This window comes from Enhydra lutris, unplaced genomic scaffold (assembly GCF_002288905.1).
Source record: "Enhydra lutris kenyoni isolate GAN:26980312 unplaced genomic scaffold, ASM228890v2 scaffoldscaffold5, whole genome shotgun sequence".
Taxonomy (NCBI): domain Eukaryota; kingdom Metazoa; phylum Chordata; class Mammalia; order Carnivora; family Mustelidae; genus Enhydra; species Enhydra lutris.
This window is the reverse complement of record NW_019154089.1, coordinates 30,499,057-30,514,201: the sequence shown is the minus strand read 5'-3', so window position 1 is coordinate 30,514,201 and position 15,145 is coordinate 30,499,057. Positions and strand designations below refer to the sequence as shown.

The 15,145-nt window shown below is 47.2% G+C and overlaps 1 protein-coding gene across 2 annotated transcripts in view; it reads left to right on the top strand.

Annotated features, from left to right (window-relative positions):
• The window catches only part of LOC111140821 (cytoplasmic FMR1 interacting protein 2), a 126,308-nt gene extending 117,124 nt beyond the window's left edge, over window positions 1-9,184 (top strand). For both annotated transcript variants that reach the window (XM_022493013.1, XM_022493012.1), the window contains 3 exons: window positions 2,281-2,519; window positions 3,438-3,585; window positions 6,237-9,184. In XM_022493013.1, the coding sequence (XP_022348721.1) occupies window positions 2,281-2,519; window positions 3,438-3,585; window positions 6,237-6,404 (555 nt within the window). In that variant the 3' untranslated portion in view covers window positions 6,405-9,184. The remainder of the gene's footprint in view (window positions 1-2,280; window positions 2,520-3,437; window positions 3,586-6,236) is intronic.
• The last annotated feature ends 5,961 nt before the right edge of the window (window positions 9,185-15,145 follow it).

Sequence of the window (15,145 nt, the reverse complement as noted above, 5' to 3'; positions counted from 1 at the left end):
CGCACACTCACATACATTAACACAAATCATAGATCAGTATCCTAAGAAACCTCATTTCTAGGTAATGGCGTTTGTGGGAGATTTTTATTTTCTTATTGACTTTTTGGAAGTGTTTTTCCATATTGACCCAAGCTACTGTGTTACTTTTCCAGTTCCCAGGAGAAACTGAAGGGTGAACGCTTTTCTGAGGAACAGCAAAGCCCCTGGACGTGTTCTGTCGGGGGCCCTTTTTGGTTGGCTGTCGTGGGAGGTCACAAGAGTTCCAAGTCTATCTGCAGATTTGTAAACCCCATGGCTAATTTTTAGTTCCCTACCACGATTGTCAGGCCTTGGGGATTGATTCCCACTAACTAGATGCACAGGAGATTAATTCTTAAACCAGAAGTCTGTGTGTTAATTTACAAAGAAGAATATTCATGAGTTGCGAACAAATATGGGTCCTTTATGTTTTTATTGACCATCTTCCTTGCACCTGGCACACTCTGAGTGGAGAGGCCTTTCAGGGTCCAAATACCAGCACAGAGTGTTGCCTGGTAAGAACAGAATCAAGCACTAGGCTCTGGATTTTTTTTTTTTTAAGATTTTTTATTTATTTATTTGACAGACAGAGATCACAAGTAGGCAGAGAGGCAGGCAGAGAGAGAGAGGAGGAAGCAGGCTCCCTGCTGAGCAGAGAGCCCGATGTGGGGCTCCATCCCAGGACCCTGGGATCATGACCTGAGCCGAAGGCAGAGGCTTTAACCCACTGAGCCACCCAGGCTCCCCATGGCTCAGGATTTTTTTTAAAAGACCTATTTCTAGCCACCTGTGGCAACCTGAATGATCTCTTCTCTGCTCGGGAGCTTTCTCTGCCTCGGGAAGCAAGATGCATCACCATGAATCAGAGTTCCCTCTGCTTCATGCTTGAAACACATTGTCAAACTCATCTTCCCCAATTCACGGTTTTGTCCTGGACTTCTCTCAGTTTATAGTTGTCATGACAACTGAGCTCCTGGCCCATTTTCCTAACAGGCTCTCATGTTGTGCTTCCTGATTTATTTCCCTCTGTGGATTAATTTAAAGGTTGCCCTCCTTCTGGGGGCTCCAGGACGGAACTCACAGGGGAAAGTCAGGTGCCCCCCCGCAGGCACTCTGTAACATGAGCTCTCTGAGGAGACTTCCCTCTGGGGAGCTGACCCCACCAGCGCCCCGTGGACCTCTCCATCTCCGAGGCCGGCCTTCTCTAGCTTTGTCCCTAGATTTGGAGACCTTCCTTTGACCTCAGATTTTAATATCTATCTACTATTTGCAGGTGGTTTTGAGACCTCTACCCCTAGGCATTTTTGCTCATAATGCAGACAGTAATGTGTTTTGATGTGCTGGTCTAGCCATCTGATTGTTAGAGATGCAATAACCAGGACCCAGGTGCGAAACTAGTTTAAATTATTGACAGAGATAGTTTATGATGGTCAGAGGACTTCTAATGGGAGGAAATGATGCTGTAAAATCAGTGGCAGATTTTAAGAGTAACATATGCTTACTGCAGAACATTCAACTGTGCTAAAGTATTTAAAGTAAAAAGTGAAAACCCTGCCTGTTTATCCAATCCCATCTGCTCCCACAGTTGATGTTTCCTTCTAAACGAGTTTAGACACACAGAAACACACACCTCACATATGGCTTTGTTTGTTTGTCTGTGTGATTGCATGTTGTTGATGTTTCTGGCTTTTTAAATTTTTTTTATGTTGTTGATGTTTTTAATAGGACTGTAGTATACAAGCTTTTCTGAAATTTGCTCTATATTCACTTAAGAATTTAACCCGTACATCTAGACTATCAGGATTCAAATGCCCCCTTTTACCATTCAGTGGCTCCCTTTCTGAACCTCAGTCTCTTTATCTGTCAAATGGGGATAACAATGGCACCGATTTCATGGTGTTGACGTGAGGAATTTGGCCCTGATGTATTGTACACACACTCAGCGAGTGTGAACTAGTAGTAGTAGCATCTGTCTTTGCAGTAGGTATATGGCATTTCATTATGTGGTAGACTGAATTTTTTTTTAGTTTGACTCTTACTCCTTGATGCCACCTAGATTTCACTTGCCCCAAGTAAGTCTTACCACAAGATCCCTCTATTGCATGAGGGCTTACAAAGTTAGTGCCCAGCTCTGGGCAAGATATCCACACTGGTGAGTGAATGCCAGATACAGCCAGCTCCGGGGTATGGGAATCTCTGGTGAGAGGTAGAAAGTGAGGTCTGGGGTGAGGATAAATGGTTGATGCACTTTTCTGTTCCCAGCAAATCGCCATCGCTCGGGAGGGCGACCTGCTGACCAAGGAGCGGCTGTGCTGTGGCCTGTCCATGTTCGAGGTCATCCTGACACGCATTCGGAGCTACCTGCAAGACCCCATTTGGCGGGGCCCCCCACCCACCAACGGCGTCATGCACGTCGACGAGTGCGTGGAGTTCCACCGGCTCTGGAGTGCCATGCAGTTCGTCTACTGCATCCCCGTGGGGACCAACGAGTTCACAGCTGAGTGAGTACCCCCAAGGAATGCTGGCTCACTGCCCAGTTTGCACGTCTCCTCTCACCAAGAGTCTCTAGGCTACCAGGGCTCAACTAGAATGGGGAGCAGGGGTGGGTTGCCCACCAGCTGTTTATGGAAGACCTATGATGTGCGAGGTGCTGGACAGACACCAGTGCTTAGACACCAATCCTGCCATCCAGGAGCCAAGAGCTCTTGAGAACAAGCCAGTGAGGGCTAGAGAAGGCTTCCCTGAGGAAGTGGTTTTGGGGCTAGGCTGGGCTGGGCCAGCTGTTTTCAGAGCAGCTGCTGGGCCTGTACTTCTAGCCAGACTGATGGGGATGCAAGGAAACTTGCCCGCTGGGCTGTAGCTGCTGCTTGAGGATAAGAAAAACAGCAGAGAGATGACCCCACAGCCTCTGGACTTGCCCAGGATGCCGGTGAGAGCTGGCAGAGAATCGGCCGAGCTCCGCCAGGCCGAGAGCGCTCCCAGACCCCACACCCCAGCACTCCACACCCTGTCCCCACCCTCTCAGCCTACATGGGCCACCTGGGCTTCTGGTTTCAGAAGGTCCTTCCTTCCCAAGCATTTGCTGGCTCCTTCACAGAGGCGGGACAGAATCTCATCGGAATTCTAATCAGCCGCAGAAATCTCAAGGACTAGTTGAATCTTTTCCCTGCAAAATTGTCTTCTTTTTCTTACATCAGTGGCTAACAGGCTGACACCTCTTTGTGGCTAGAGGGACTTATAACCATGGTCCCTGGAACAAATGAATGTACACTTGCATCTTCCCTTGTACCCACTTTACAGATTAAGAGGATTGGCCCCGGGACTGGCTCACTCCCTCTCTGTACTCCTGGCCCAAGATGAGGGCCTTCCCTCACCCTCCTGTGCCCCTCACTCCAGCTGCTTCCTCTCCCCACTCCCAGGCAATGTTTTGGTGATGGTTTGAACTGGGCCGGCTGCTCCATCATCGTCCTGCTGGGCCAGCAACGTCGCTTCGACCTGTTTGACTTCTGTTACCACCTGCTGAAAGTCCAGAGGCAGGACGGGAAGGATGAGGTCATTAAGAATGTGGTAAGCAGCCACGGGCTGGGGCCTGGGAAGTTGGGCCAGGCCTGACAAGCAGGCTTTCATCTGAAAAAGAGGGCGAGCTGCTTACGGAGGCCAAGTCCCCGCACCACGGGTAGGTACAAAGATGCTCAGCAGCCAGGGACCTTCTCGTCAGAAGCCTTGAGTCACTTGCTCATAACCTGCTGGGATGAATCAGGCCACCCTGCAGGGCTGGGCCCGGCTCCAGACCTGAGTTACCCCTTCCCTGTGCCGGTCAGACCGCCGATGCTGGCGCTTCGTGCACACAGACTCTGACTGAACACGGAAGTGCAGGCACGGGTTTGGGAGGAGCGTTGCCATGGGGTAAGTGGGGCTGCTGTGGGGGCACTGAGAAGGGCGATCTAAATTGGGCCCAGAGGATAGGTGGGGACGGTGGCCAGAGAGGAGCTTCCTGTGGAGGCAATGCTTGGGCTGAGTCCAGAATAACCACCAGCCAATAACCAGCCAAAAATGGGGTGCAGGCTGGGGGTGCTCTTCCAGAGGGAACAGCTAGCTACCGCAAAGGCTCAGAGACTTGAGGGGGAACGGCTGCAACAAAGAGTGGGTCTCCGGGACCAGCTGAAAGGAGAAGGAAGCAGGAACTACCTCTTAAAGGGGTGTTTTTTGTTTTGTTGTGTTTTGTTGCTGTTGTGGTAGGACATACATAAACGGAAACGTTGCCATTTTAACCATCATTACATGTACAGTGCAGTGTATGTGTACATCCCACCATTCCCCTCCAGAACATTCTCAGCTTCCCAAACAGAAACGCTGCGCCCATCAAACACTAACTCCACTCCCCCAGGCCTCCGGTAGGCACCCTTCCGCTGTGTGTCTCTAGGATTTGACTACTCTAGGAACCTCAGATTAGAGGAGTTCTGCAGTCTTTATCCTTTCATGGCTGGCTTGTTTCCCTAAGCGTGACGTGCCTGAGGCCACCATGTGGTAGTTTGCGTCAGAATTTCTTCCCTTTGAAGGCTGAGTAATGTTCCATTATATGTCTACATCACGTTACATTTACCCACTCCTCCTTCAGTGAACTTGAGCTGCTTCCACTTTTTGGCTCTTGTGAGTACGCTGCTGGGATCGTGGGCGTACAGATGCTTGTTCAGGCCCCTGTGTTCATTGCTTCTGGGTATCTGCCTACAAGTGGACTTGCCGGATCACATGTTAATTCCATTTTTTGTGTTTGAGGGACTGCCATACTGTTTCCGCTTTACATTCCCGCCAGGAATGCACGCGGGTTCCAGTTTCTCCATAGCCTTCCGAGCACTTGCTCTCTGGGGTTTGGGGTCCTCGCCATCGTAATGGATGTGAAGTGCTCTCTCGTTCTGGTTTTGATTCCCATTTCCCTAGCGACTAGTGATGTCGAGCGTCCTTTCACCTGCTTATTGGCTATTTGTCTTCTTTGGAGACACGTCTATTCAAGTCCTTTGTTCGCTTTGTAACTGGGTTGTTGTCGAGGTGTAGAAGTTTTTTATATATATCTGGATATTAATCCCTTATCCAATATTCGAGTTACAGACATTTCCTCCCATCCCGTGCGTTGCCCTTTCACTCTGTCGATAGTATCCTTTTTGCAGACAAGTCTTTAATTTTGATGTGGTCCAATTTACGTTTTCTTTTATTACTTGGGCTTTTGGTGTCATAGCTAAGAAACCATTGCCAAATTCAATGTCATGAAGATTTTCCTCTGTGTTTTCTTCTAAGAGTTTTACGGTTTAGATCCTATGTTTAGGTCTTTAAACCATTTTGAAGTTTGTTGTTGTTGTTGCTGTTGTTGTAGGGGATTTTTTTGTATATTATATAAGGTAAGGATCCAGCTTCATTCTTTTGCATGTGGATATCCAGTTTTCCCAATGTTGGGGCTAATGTAGAGCATGTCGTCATCCAGAATACCGGGCTTGCTGAAATGTAACACAAGGCCACTGTGTTACTTATAATGGAGGCCACTGGGGGCAATGGAAGCTTTTGGAGAAGGATGTAGGCCTTTGGAATGCAGAGGCCTGCGTGACCAAGCAGTGGTAGGAATGCCCGTGGGGAGTTGCCTTCCCAAGCTTTCTTAGCCCAAACAGCCACCCTGTGATCTAAAGAGATGTATGCATTGTCCCCTAGGCTATGTTTAGCAGAGCTCGTAGAACATGCAGATTAGCATACCGTATCTCTCCTGTAAAGAGATCCTCCTAGAGCTTGCTGGCCATTCCTGCCCCCCTGGCACAAATTATTGAGAACACCACCCCTTCTCCATTGAATGTTTGGGGCCCCCTTATGAAAATTCATGTGACCATAAATGGAAGAGTTTATTTCTGGACTGTCTATTCCATTGATCAATAGGCCTATCTTCATGCCAGTGCCATACTGTTTTGATTATTGTAGCCTGGTAGTAAGTCTTGAAACTCACAAAGAGTTTTAGGGCCTGGTAGTAAATCTTGAAACTCACAAAGGGTTTTATGGCCAAGTTAACATTTGACTGCTAAGCTCTGGAAACCCACAGAAGGCCTATAAGCAAGAGAGTGACATGATCATCGAAGCTTCGGGACCCAGGACCCCAACCTCACTGCATTTTCTTGCTCTTGCTTTTTATTTCTCTGTCCCCTCCTCCTGCCCCAAACCTGCACATCCCTGTCCTTCTGCAGCCCCTGAAGAAGATGGCAGACAGAATTAGGAAGTACCAGATCTTGAACAATGAGGTTTTTGCCATCCTGAACAAGTACATGAAGTCCGTGGAGACAGACAGTTCCACCGTAGAGCACGTGCGTTGCTTCCAGCCACCCATCCACCAGTCCCTGGCCACGACCTGCTAGGTGGAAGGGCCTGCAGACCCTTGACCTGGAGGAGGAGAAGAAGCAGGAGAGAGAAAGCCATGGCCAGCCTGCAGCAGGGTCCGGCTGGACAGCATAGGGGATCAGCCTGGAAGCAAATAAGAACCTCCCCAAACACATCTACGCCTCCCAAGGGCTGGGCCTGTGCATGCTGTCCCATGACATCTCCATGGTGGTTTTTCCATAGCATCAATGAAAAAAAAAAAAAAATGAAAAGAAACAGGGCAGTATGTGCTTTTCTTTTCTTTTTTTTCCCCTCAGCCGTGTTAAGAGCCCTAGTTTCACCCCTTCTCCATCTCACAGCCCCACCCCACATCCATGGTTGCTTCTCAAGACCTCCTCCTGGATGGTGACCTCTTTCCCAGGGCCCACGTGCGACCTCAGAGTGAAGTCTCAGAGATGGAGAAAAGAGCGTGGCCGTACCCCAAGATATCAGATATCAGCCCGACCTGACAGGCGTGTCTCCACTTCCTGGCTTCTTCATTTCCTGTGCCTCTTCCCCCAGCCCCCATTTTCCCAGGCAGCCTCTCCTCCTACTCTGGATGCTGAGGATTCGACCTCAACAATACTTGTGGACCAGCCGCTGAGAGCCACAGGAAACAGAAGACAAGCTTCCTGGTACTGGCACCATGGTAGATGGTGTTGGCTCTGGCCTTCCCCGGACTCCCCCAAAACACACTCCCCTCTCAGGGCGCTCCTAGAGAGGACTCAGAAACACATTCACAACCGTGTCTCACTGACTGGAATTCGGGTAGAAAGGTGGTCCTGCCTGCTGTGCGGAAGCAATGTTTATTGACATAGCCAGAAATTCCGTTGCCCCAGACAGAAAGCTGTGGGACCATCTCAGTTTGATGACGAGGTGGTTCCGTATTCATGAAGCAAATAATGTGAGCAGCAAGGTGCCCAGGGCCGCGGACGGTGGGACCACAGCCCTGGACAAGTCAGGCACGTGCTGCCCACAGCAGCCTCCGGTGACCACATTCGGGACGGCTTCTCTGCACACTCTCTCATCAAGGAAAGCTCCCACGAGAAAGAAAATATTAAGGGGTTATTTCAACAGCAGCCCAAAATGTATTGGGTCAGGGGGGTGAGGAATATAAATAGTCCTTGTCAATGAGTTTTTAATACCAGGATACACTCCAGAAAAGAAGTCCTGTTTTAGTGAATCGGGACTTACACTGTCCTAGAAGCTGAGAAATTCTTAGGATATTTTATCTTCTGCTCTCAACATCCCCAGTGTTCCTTAACCTAGATTTCGAGGCATACGCCTATCACAGGGGCCTGTCTACTTCCATTTCTCCAACAGAACCCAAAGTCTTTGCAGAATCTCCCACCGAGCATGGGGAGACTGTTGAGAAGGATGGACGCCTTTGGGAATGAATGTCTCATTACAGAGCTCCTCTTCTTCAAAGGGAGCCTGTGACCCTGAGCTTGTAAGAAAATATAAAGTGAGACATTTGATATCTCTCCCTGAATCCAGGGACAAAAAAGAAAAATGTGAAAATAGAGCAACAATGATCCCCTCCCTCAGGGCGGATGAATGGAAATGGTTACCATCATTCAGATGGCCCATTTTAACCCATGGAAAGGGCAGAAACAGTCTATAGCAGGTTTTTGTGATACACTGTGCTCCCCAGGGAGGAGAGAGATGGGACTCACCACGTGTGGCCCAAAGGCCTCCAGCAGGATGTTCTGAGGTTAGTGCATTTGGAGCAGATTTCTGGGCTCTCCCCCAAACCAGTTAAGTCTGCATCCCTGGGAATCAGGTAGGGAAATCTGCACCTTGCACAAACTTTCTGAGCTGTTCTGTTGCCCATGGAAATCTGAGGATGGCTGCTGTGGAGGGTCTCTCCTTCGAGAGCCTGGGCCCTGAGCTCCCTCTGAGCCAGGAAAGAAAATATTGGTAGGGGCAGGAGAACAATTCAGTGTGGGAACCGGCAGATCCCCCTGTCTAGAGATGTCGCTTCCTATTCTGATTTGTTGTTGTTGTTGTTTATTCCTCTTGATGACCTTGGATATGTCCCAAAGGCAGAAGGGAGAGGCTACACCATATGATAGAACCCTCATTCCAAAGCCAGGTAAAATCTTTAAGCTCCAGAGTCTTCTGAATCTTTAGTCCTGTGTGCGGACAGTGGGTCTTTCAGACAGATGACCCGCTCTTAAGTCCTAGAGTTTCTTCCAAATCCTTGCCCACTGCTTTGGTGGAGATTTGGATCATCCATTTGGTGGGATTGCTGTTTCAACAACCTGCCCCTCCATCCTGCGTCTATAACCCTGAATCTGACCCCTGGATAGAATCCTGTTATCTTAAAGAGACTTGACCCTGGTAAATTGAGGTCTTCACCTTAAGGAGAGACATTTGACTTCCCTAGCTCGCTGGCGCATTCATTTATGAATACCAAACAGGTTTAATATTCTTTCCTCCCTGGTATTCCTGCTCCCTTTGATTTGATTTTTTTGTGTGTGTGTCTAAGAACCAGGAAAAAAAAAAATCTTAGGTTTTAAAAAGTTTTAAAAAAAAATTCTGTTTCAGAAACTGTCAAATGTACCATATTTGTATTAAGAGTTGTTGGGGATTTTTGTACAATGAATTTACATTTATTTATGGTGACTTATATTTACGCTTGTGATCAAATAATGATGTTAAATTCTTAAATCATATTTGCTATGCAGCTGAAGATGATATTTTGCTTTGTATTTTGGGGTACCTGTGTTGAGTTGATAAACATTTCCATCTCCATTAAAACTGCTTCCAAACCAGCGTCTTGGCCCTCATTCATTGTCCTACTCCAAGGTTCCTTGATCTGTGGAAGGTCGTGTGAACACTGGCTGGTAAGGAAACATCCTGAAGAGAAGGGAAGGAGATGGGGTACAGCAGGTCAGTGCTTTCTTGCTGGGGGCATTACCTTTACCGGTTGATTGACACTGGCCAAGATTCAAGCAGTAGTTCCTGCGCTTCAGGATTTCATAGTCTCACTGAGGGATCCCTAGTTTCAGAGGAAGGAAGGAAACCAATGTTTAATGAGGTCTGATGTGTGCAGGCCCCAGGCTAAACCCATTCCTCCCGCCTGTTGAATTAGCTGCAATCAATTTATCTGTTACTTCCCACCTTCTAGAGTGAGGCTCTGCGGCGTATTTATTTTCACACAGTGAGTAAGTGGTGATTCTGATTTGAACCCAGTTTCAAAGCCTGAGTGTTTGCTCGCACACTATAATGAACGGATCAGCCAGGCCAGACCCCTAAACTAGACTTAGGGCCACTGGACTTTTCAGGGCTTTCGGTGAGTAAGATGGAGCAGAGCCTTGGATCAGGAGAAGGCCCAGCATGGCAGCGGGGGAGTTCGTCTCCAGGCTGAAGGTACCTCTCACCTTCATCAGAAAGGATGACACCAGAAGAACTCTAGAAGGTTGTGTTTAAGACCAACACTGGTTCACGGGGTCTCACGTTTTATGCAGCGGCAAGTTGCCTGAAGACCATTCACAAGGATGAGTCCTAGGGCATTAGTGACTCCCCCTTGGCTATGGCCTTGGACAGCCAACCCTATCATGTCTCCAGGCCTTGGTTCCCTCTTCTTCAAGTTGGACAAAATAATCTTGAGTTCCCTTCCAGCTCTACTGCCCTGATTTTCGGGAATGTCCCAGTGGGGTACTTCGAGGGGCCTGACTACTTCACAAACTTGAAATCTTTTTCAGCCGTGTGTCTCCCTGTCCAAGGAGTCTCATCATTATGGGCTGCATATTTGAGCTGCTGTAGTTGGGGGGCAGTTGGTATTCGTCCCAAGAGATGCTCAGTGAAAAGAGGATTCTGTGGTCACATGGATTTGAGGAATGTCTCCTGCTCTTTCCCTCCTTGAAGATCTGTAGGGCTCTGAGTCCTGCAGTGCTAACCAGCCTGGAATGGCACCCCAGAACCTAGGCTGTGACTTCGGAAACCCCTTTCTCAGCAGCACTAATGAGCTTCTCATGGAACATGCTTTGAAAAATACGGGGTCGAGAACACAGAAATCCATGTTCGATGTATACAAACAAACAACAACAACAATAAAACTCCCACAGGAGAAGGACCACTGCCTCACAGGCAGTCGTAACACCTGGACACAATCAGGGAAGAGGGACCTGGCAATGTATTGAAGGGTTTCAGATGGAAGGGGAAGCCTTTTCATGATGGGAGAAAATAGGGTGGCGGAGCGTATCCATTTGCCAGGGCTGCCATTACAAAATACCATGGACCGCATGGTCTAAACAGCGGGAGTTTATTTTCTCACTGTTCTGGAAGCTAGAAATCCACGACTAAGGTGACGTCAGGATTGGTTTCTTCTAAGGGTCTCTTTTTGGCTTTTAGACGGTGTTTTCTCCCAGTGTCTTCACGCAGTCTTCCCTCTGGCTGTGTCTGGGTCCTTATTTCCTCTTGTAGCAGGACCCCAGTTATATTGCATTCAGATGCATTCGTATGACCTCATTTTACCTAATGTACCTTGTTAAAGACTCTGTTTCCAAATACAGCCCCAGTCTGAGGTACTGGGCATTAGGATTTTAACATATGAGTTCTGGGGGGAGGGGGTAAAGGATGACACAATTTGGTCCCTAACGCTGGAGAAGAGAGAGGCTAGAGCTAAAAAAGCCTCTGTCTCTGGGGGCCCTGAACTTGTTCGAAGGCTGGGAGAACATTGCTTTGAGAAACACATCTGGAATACTCACTATTTGCAAGACTCTATAAGATTAAAAATTGATCATAGCCACAGACCTAAAGGAACTCCTGGAGTTGAGGGAGGGATTTTTTTAAAAAATGCATATAGTGAATGAGAATGAAAGAGAGAATATGGTGATTCTAATGATCACTAGCAATTATCGGGCCTCCTCATGCCAGGCATCAGAAAAAGGGCTGAAAATTCTTCATTTAAATGTCACAACTTACAGGAAGTGGGTGCTGTTTATTTATCCCCATTTTACAGATACAGATACTGAGGCCCAGCGTGCAAAGATGGGAAGGAAAGGAGCTAGAACTCAAAGTCCAGCAAGTCTGGATCCAGGCCCAAGCTCTTAACCACCAAGCATATGACAGTATGTTAACAGCACCTCTATCCTAAGGGATCCCTAGAGACAGATGAAGTGTTTTTCAAGATCAGAGGAAAGACAGTGTTTTTCCAGTTGGGATAGGATAGAGTGAGGGCAATATCAAGGAAGGCTTCATGGAAGAGGTTCCATTTCAGCCTAAACTTGAAAAATGAGCATTTGAACATAAGGAGATGCAGGCAGCAAGAGAATGAAGAGAAAGAATCTTCCAGCATCAAATATTGGCCAAGAAAAGGCCCCGATTGGCTTAGATCAGATGCACTCTAGCCCTACACTCTACCAGGCCCTGAACATCACATTCCTACATATAAGTGCATTTATTAAGTAGCATTAAGCAATTATGTCACTCCTTACTCAGTGCGGGGCCCACCACAGCCTATAATCTTAAATATCCCCCCACCCCCACCCCGTGACCAATGCTGTTCAGGCCCGGCCGAGACTTTCTCCCTTATTTCTTGCCCACGTCCTTGAACGCAGTGACTTCCGAGTGTAATGAGGGTTCAGGCATCGTGCTGCCACTGATACCAGGGGTGCGTCCTGCTTGGAAAGTGTGGAAGCTGGAGCTGCAGAGGCACATAGGTGAGGAAAGAGGTCAAACCTACGAGAATGGCTACTTTAGACAAAAATGCAGGAACATCTTTGTGCCTCATAATGCACACAGCTTGAATTTGTTATTAGAAAACATGAGTGACAACGTGCCTCTAATGATGTCACCATTTTTGAAACCAAAAAAAAGGTTATATTTATATATGACAGTATATGGAGCTGTTTGTCCAAAGATAGAATGTTTGATGAACCACATATCAGATTTTATATAACTACTTTCAGACACTCAATGGAACTGCTGGAAAATGCTGTTCAAGTAATTAGATTTAATTTAGATAAGATGAAGGATGCACTAAAAATTTAAATAAAGGCACAGAAGATCCCCAAAAAAGTGAGAAGCAGTCTTAAGAGGCAATAAAATTCATTTTCAATTTACACGATAGTCATTTGGTCTGCACTATGGCTTACTGTTATTAACATTACCCCCAAAATCAATGGCATCTAGGTCTGTCTAATTTGCTCCAAGGGGACTCAAACATTTTTACAAATTTTAGAGAAATCAACCTTCCTAAATGAACATGCATGTGAAGTATGCAACAAAAACGCCATTGCAATGAAATAGAAATCGAAACAGTGAAACAAAAAATATTTTGCATGACTAAGAAGATTCATATGCAAATAATGCCAAACTAACTTATTTACAAACTATTTTTTGGCCATGACTGGTCAAAGTATAGTCTTGAGGAAGACCAGAGCAAACTGAGCCACGGGCCACTTTTAGGGAGGTTTCCTTATAATATCTCAAAAATTGAACAATTTGAAATAACACAAAATACTATATGTTCCAGATGCTGCTTTAAGAGACAGTGAAAATTCTATCATCAGGGATATTTCTATAATAAAATGAAAATGTTTCATAATATTTTCTGTTATAATAATTGTATGTGACCCCATTGCAGGAGTTGAATGTGCTATGTAAACTATCTTGCTTATTTTTTTAATCTAAGTATTGCTTAAAAAGTCCTGTCAACAATTTCAGCTCCCATCTTCTTATCAGAGCAGAATTTCTTCAAACTAAAATTAGTGAAAACCAGAGAGGAACAGTGACTCAAGAAAGGTTGTCTGATCTGGTGTAACTAACGGTAGAGCACAAAAGATAGAAAACGCCTGATGATACCGAGATTTTGAGTGTTCTCACCACACCAAAGATGGAAAGGTAACCTGTGAGGTGATGGCTGAGTTAATTAACTTGGTTGTGATGATCATTTCGCTGTGAACACACATATGCACCATCACTTCGTGCTCCTTAAATAGATACAATTTTTATTTCAATTATATCTCAGTAAAGCCAGGGAATGGGAGGTCTTGATTATAACACACAATGGAGCTGAAATGAAGGCAAGAGAGGTAAAACGTCTAGTGTAAATGCCTATTGATTTACAAATTTGATTTATGTCTCTGTTTTATCCATCCACACACCACCAGCCCAACAACAGAACACCTGGAAATATGCGATGGTAGTGAATTCAGTCTTCTTTGATATTTCTGCCAGCTTTCTGCCCTATAAAACCCACAACGTGACATGCACCTTCTTTTGTGTTGTAAAGGTGTATTTCATTGTCAGAAAGAGCATATTTTCTAACCATTCAATAGTGTGATTGAGAACTTTTATTTAGAAACATCTGGTATTTGGTACCTTTGACCCAGACCCTGCAGATGGTTGAAGGGCCCTGCTTCTGCCTCCAGTTCCCCTAATGTGAATAAAGCTGGAAGGGGAAAGAGACAAAGACCCATTTGCTTCTAGGCAAGGAGAGTAACCAGCCCCCCAAGCCAGCCCCCACATCCCCATCTGGTTTGATTTACTCTGATCGCCTCAGTCCACTCCCTTCTCAGCCCACTCCCACGTTCCCAGATGCCCCACCGTCTCGCTAGCCCAGAGCTTCCGGCGGAATGGGGAGAGTGGAGGGTTTCCCTGGGAAAATATGCTGTGAGATGCTATCAGAGCTAAAAATACGCAGCCCCTGAGCTCCACCTTCATTCGTCAGAATAAAACCCAGGGATTTCTGCCTTCTGGAGTTTCAGACCAACAGGAAGAGGGGAAATCAGAGAGCCTCCTGGTTGGGGCTTTTCTAAAAACCTTTCTGGCGAGGAGCCAGGCCTTGAACTGGAGAGAGCTCATTGGCCTCATGGGCGGCTGCCACAGACAGGACAGACTTGAGTCAGCCCAGCCCTGGCTACCACCGAGTCTCATTTAACCAGCATCCCCATGTTCCACTTAAGGATCCCGACTCAGAAAACAGTAGAAGTTGAGCCACCACACCACTGGCCTTTTTCAGTTCATCCTGGACACAGGCTCTCCCCTGTCCTCTCATATGCTCACATTGCCCCCCTCCGGCCCCGGGCAGCCAGGAATGCTTGTCCCCCCGCGGCCCCAATCCATCTTCACAGATTAAGGCTTTCTGTCATCCTTCAAGTCTCACTTCAAATGCCCTTCTTCCTGGAAACCTCAGTCCCAGTTGCCCTGTTATGCCCCGTGCATTCTGTACCTGTCGTTCGTCACAACTGTGGTTCAAGGTGAACTGTGACCACTGAGAAGTGGTCAAGAAAGAAGATATGCTTGATATAGTCCGTGAGGACGGGGGCTGCATATGTCTTGCTCACCATCCCCGGGGCTGTGCTTTTCACAGCAGGTGACAGACCCGTAAGTGCTCCGTCTATGTCTGCTGACAAACTCATGTGTCATTCCACGACACCATGTGTCATGGTGTCGTACTGCCCCCTGTGTCATTCCACGACACCATGTAATTGGTGTCAACAAGCTAGCCTGCCTCAAAACGACAGCTATCACACAAGAGAGGAAAGGACCAGTCTCTGGTGTGGCCGGTAAGCCTTCGAGGCGTATTCTCCAGGGCTGTGGGGAGCACTGTCGAGGTGCGCAAGCAGCCCGAGGGCAGGGACAAATACAGGACAGAAAGAGAGTAGTGGAGGGGTGTTAGGCCTGGGGGAATCACATGCAGGCAGAACCTGCTGGGAGCCGTTGGTGATGGTGATTCCCTCCCTTTTGGGACCCTCCTCCTCCAAGAATGGGGACGAAAGAGTTAACT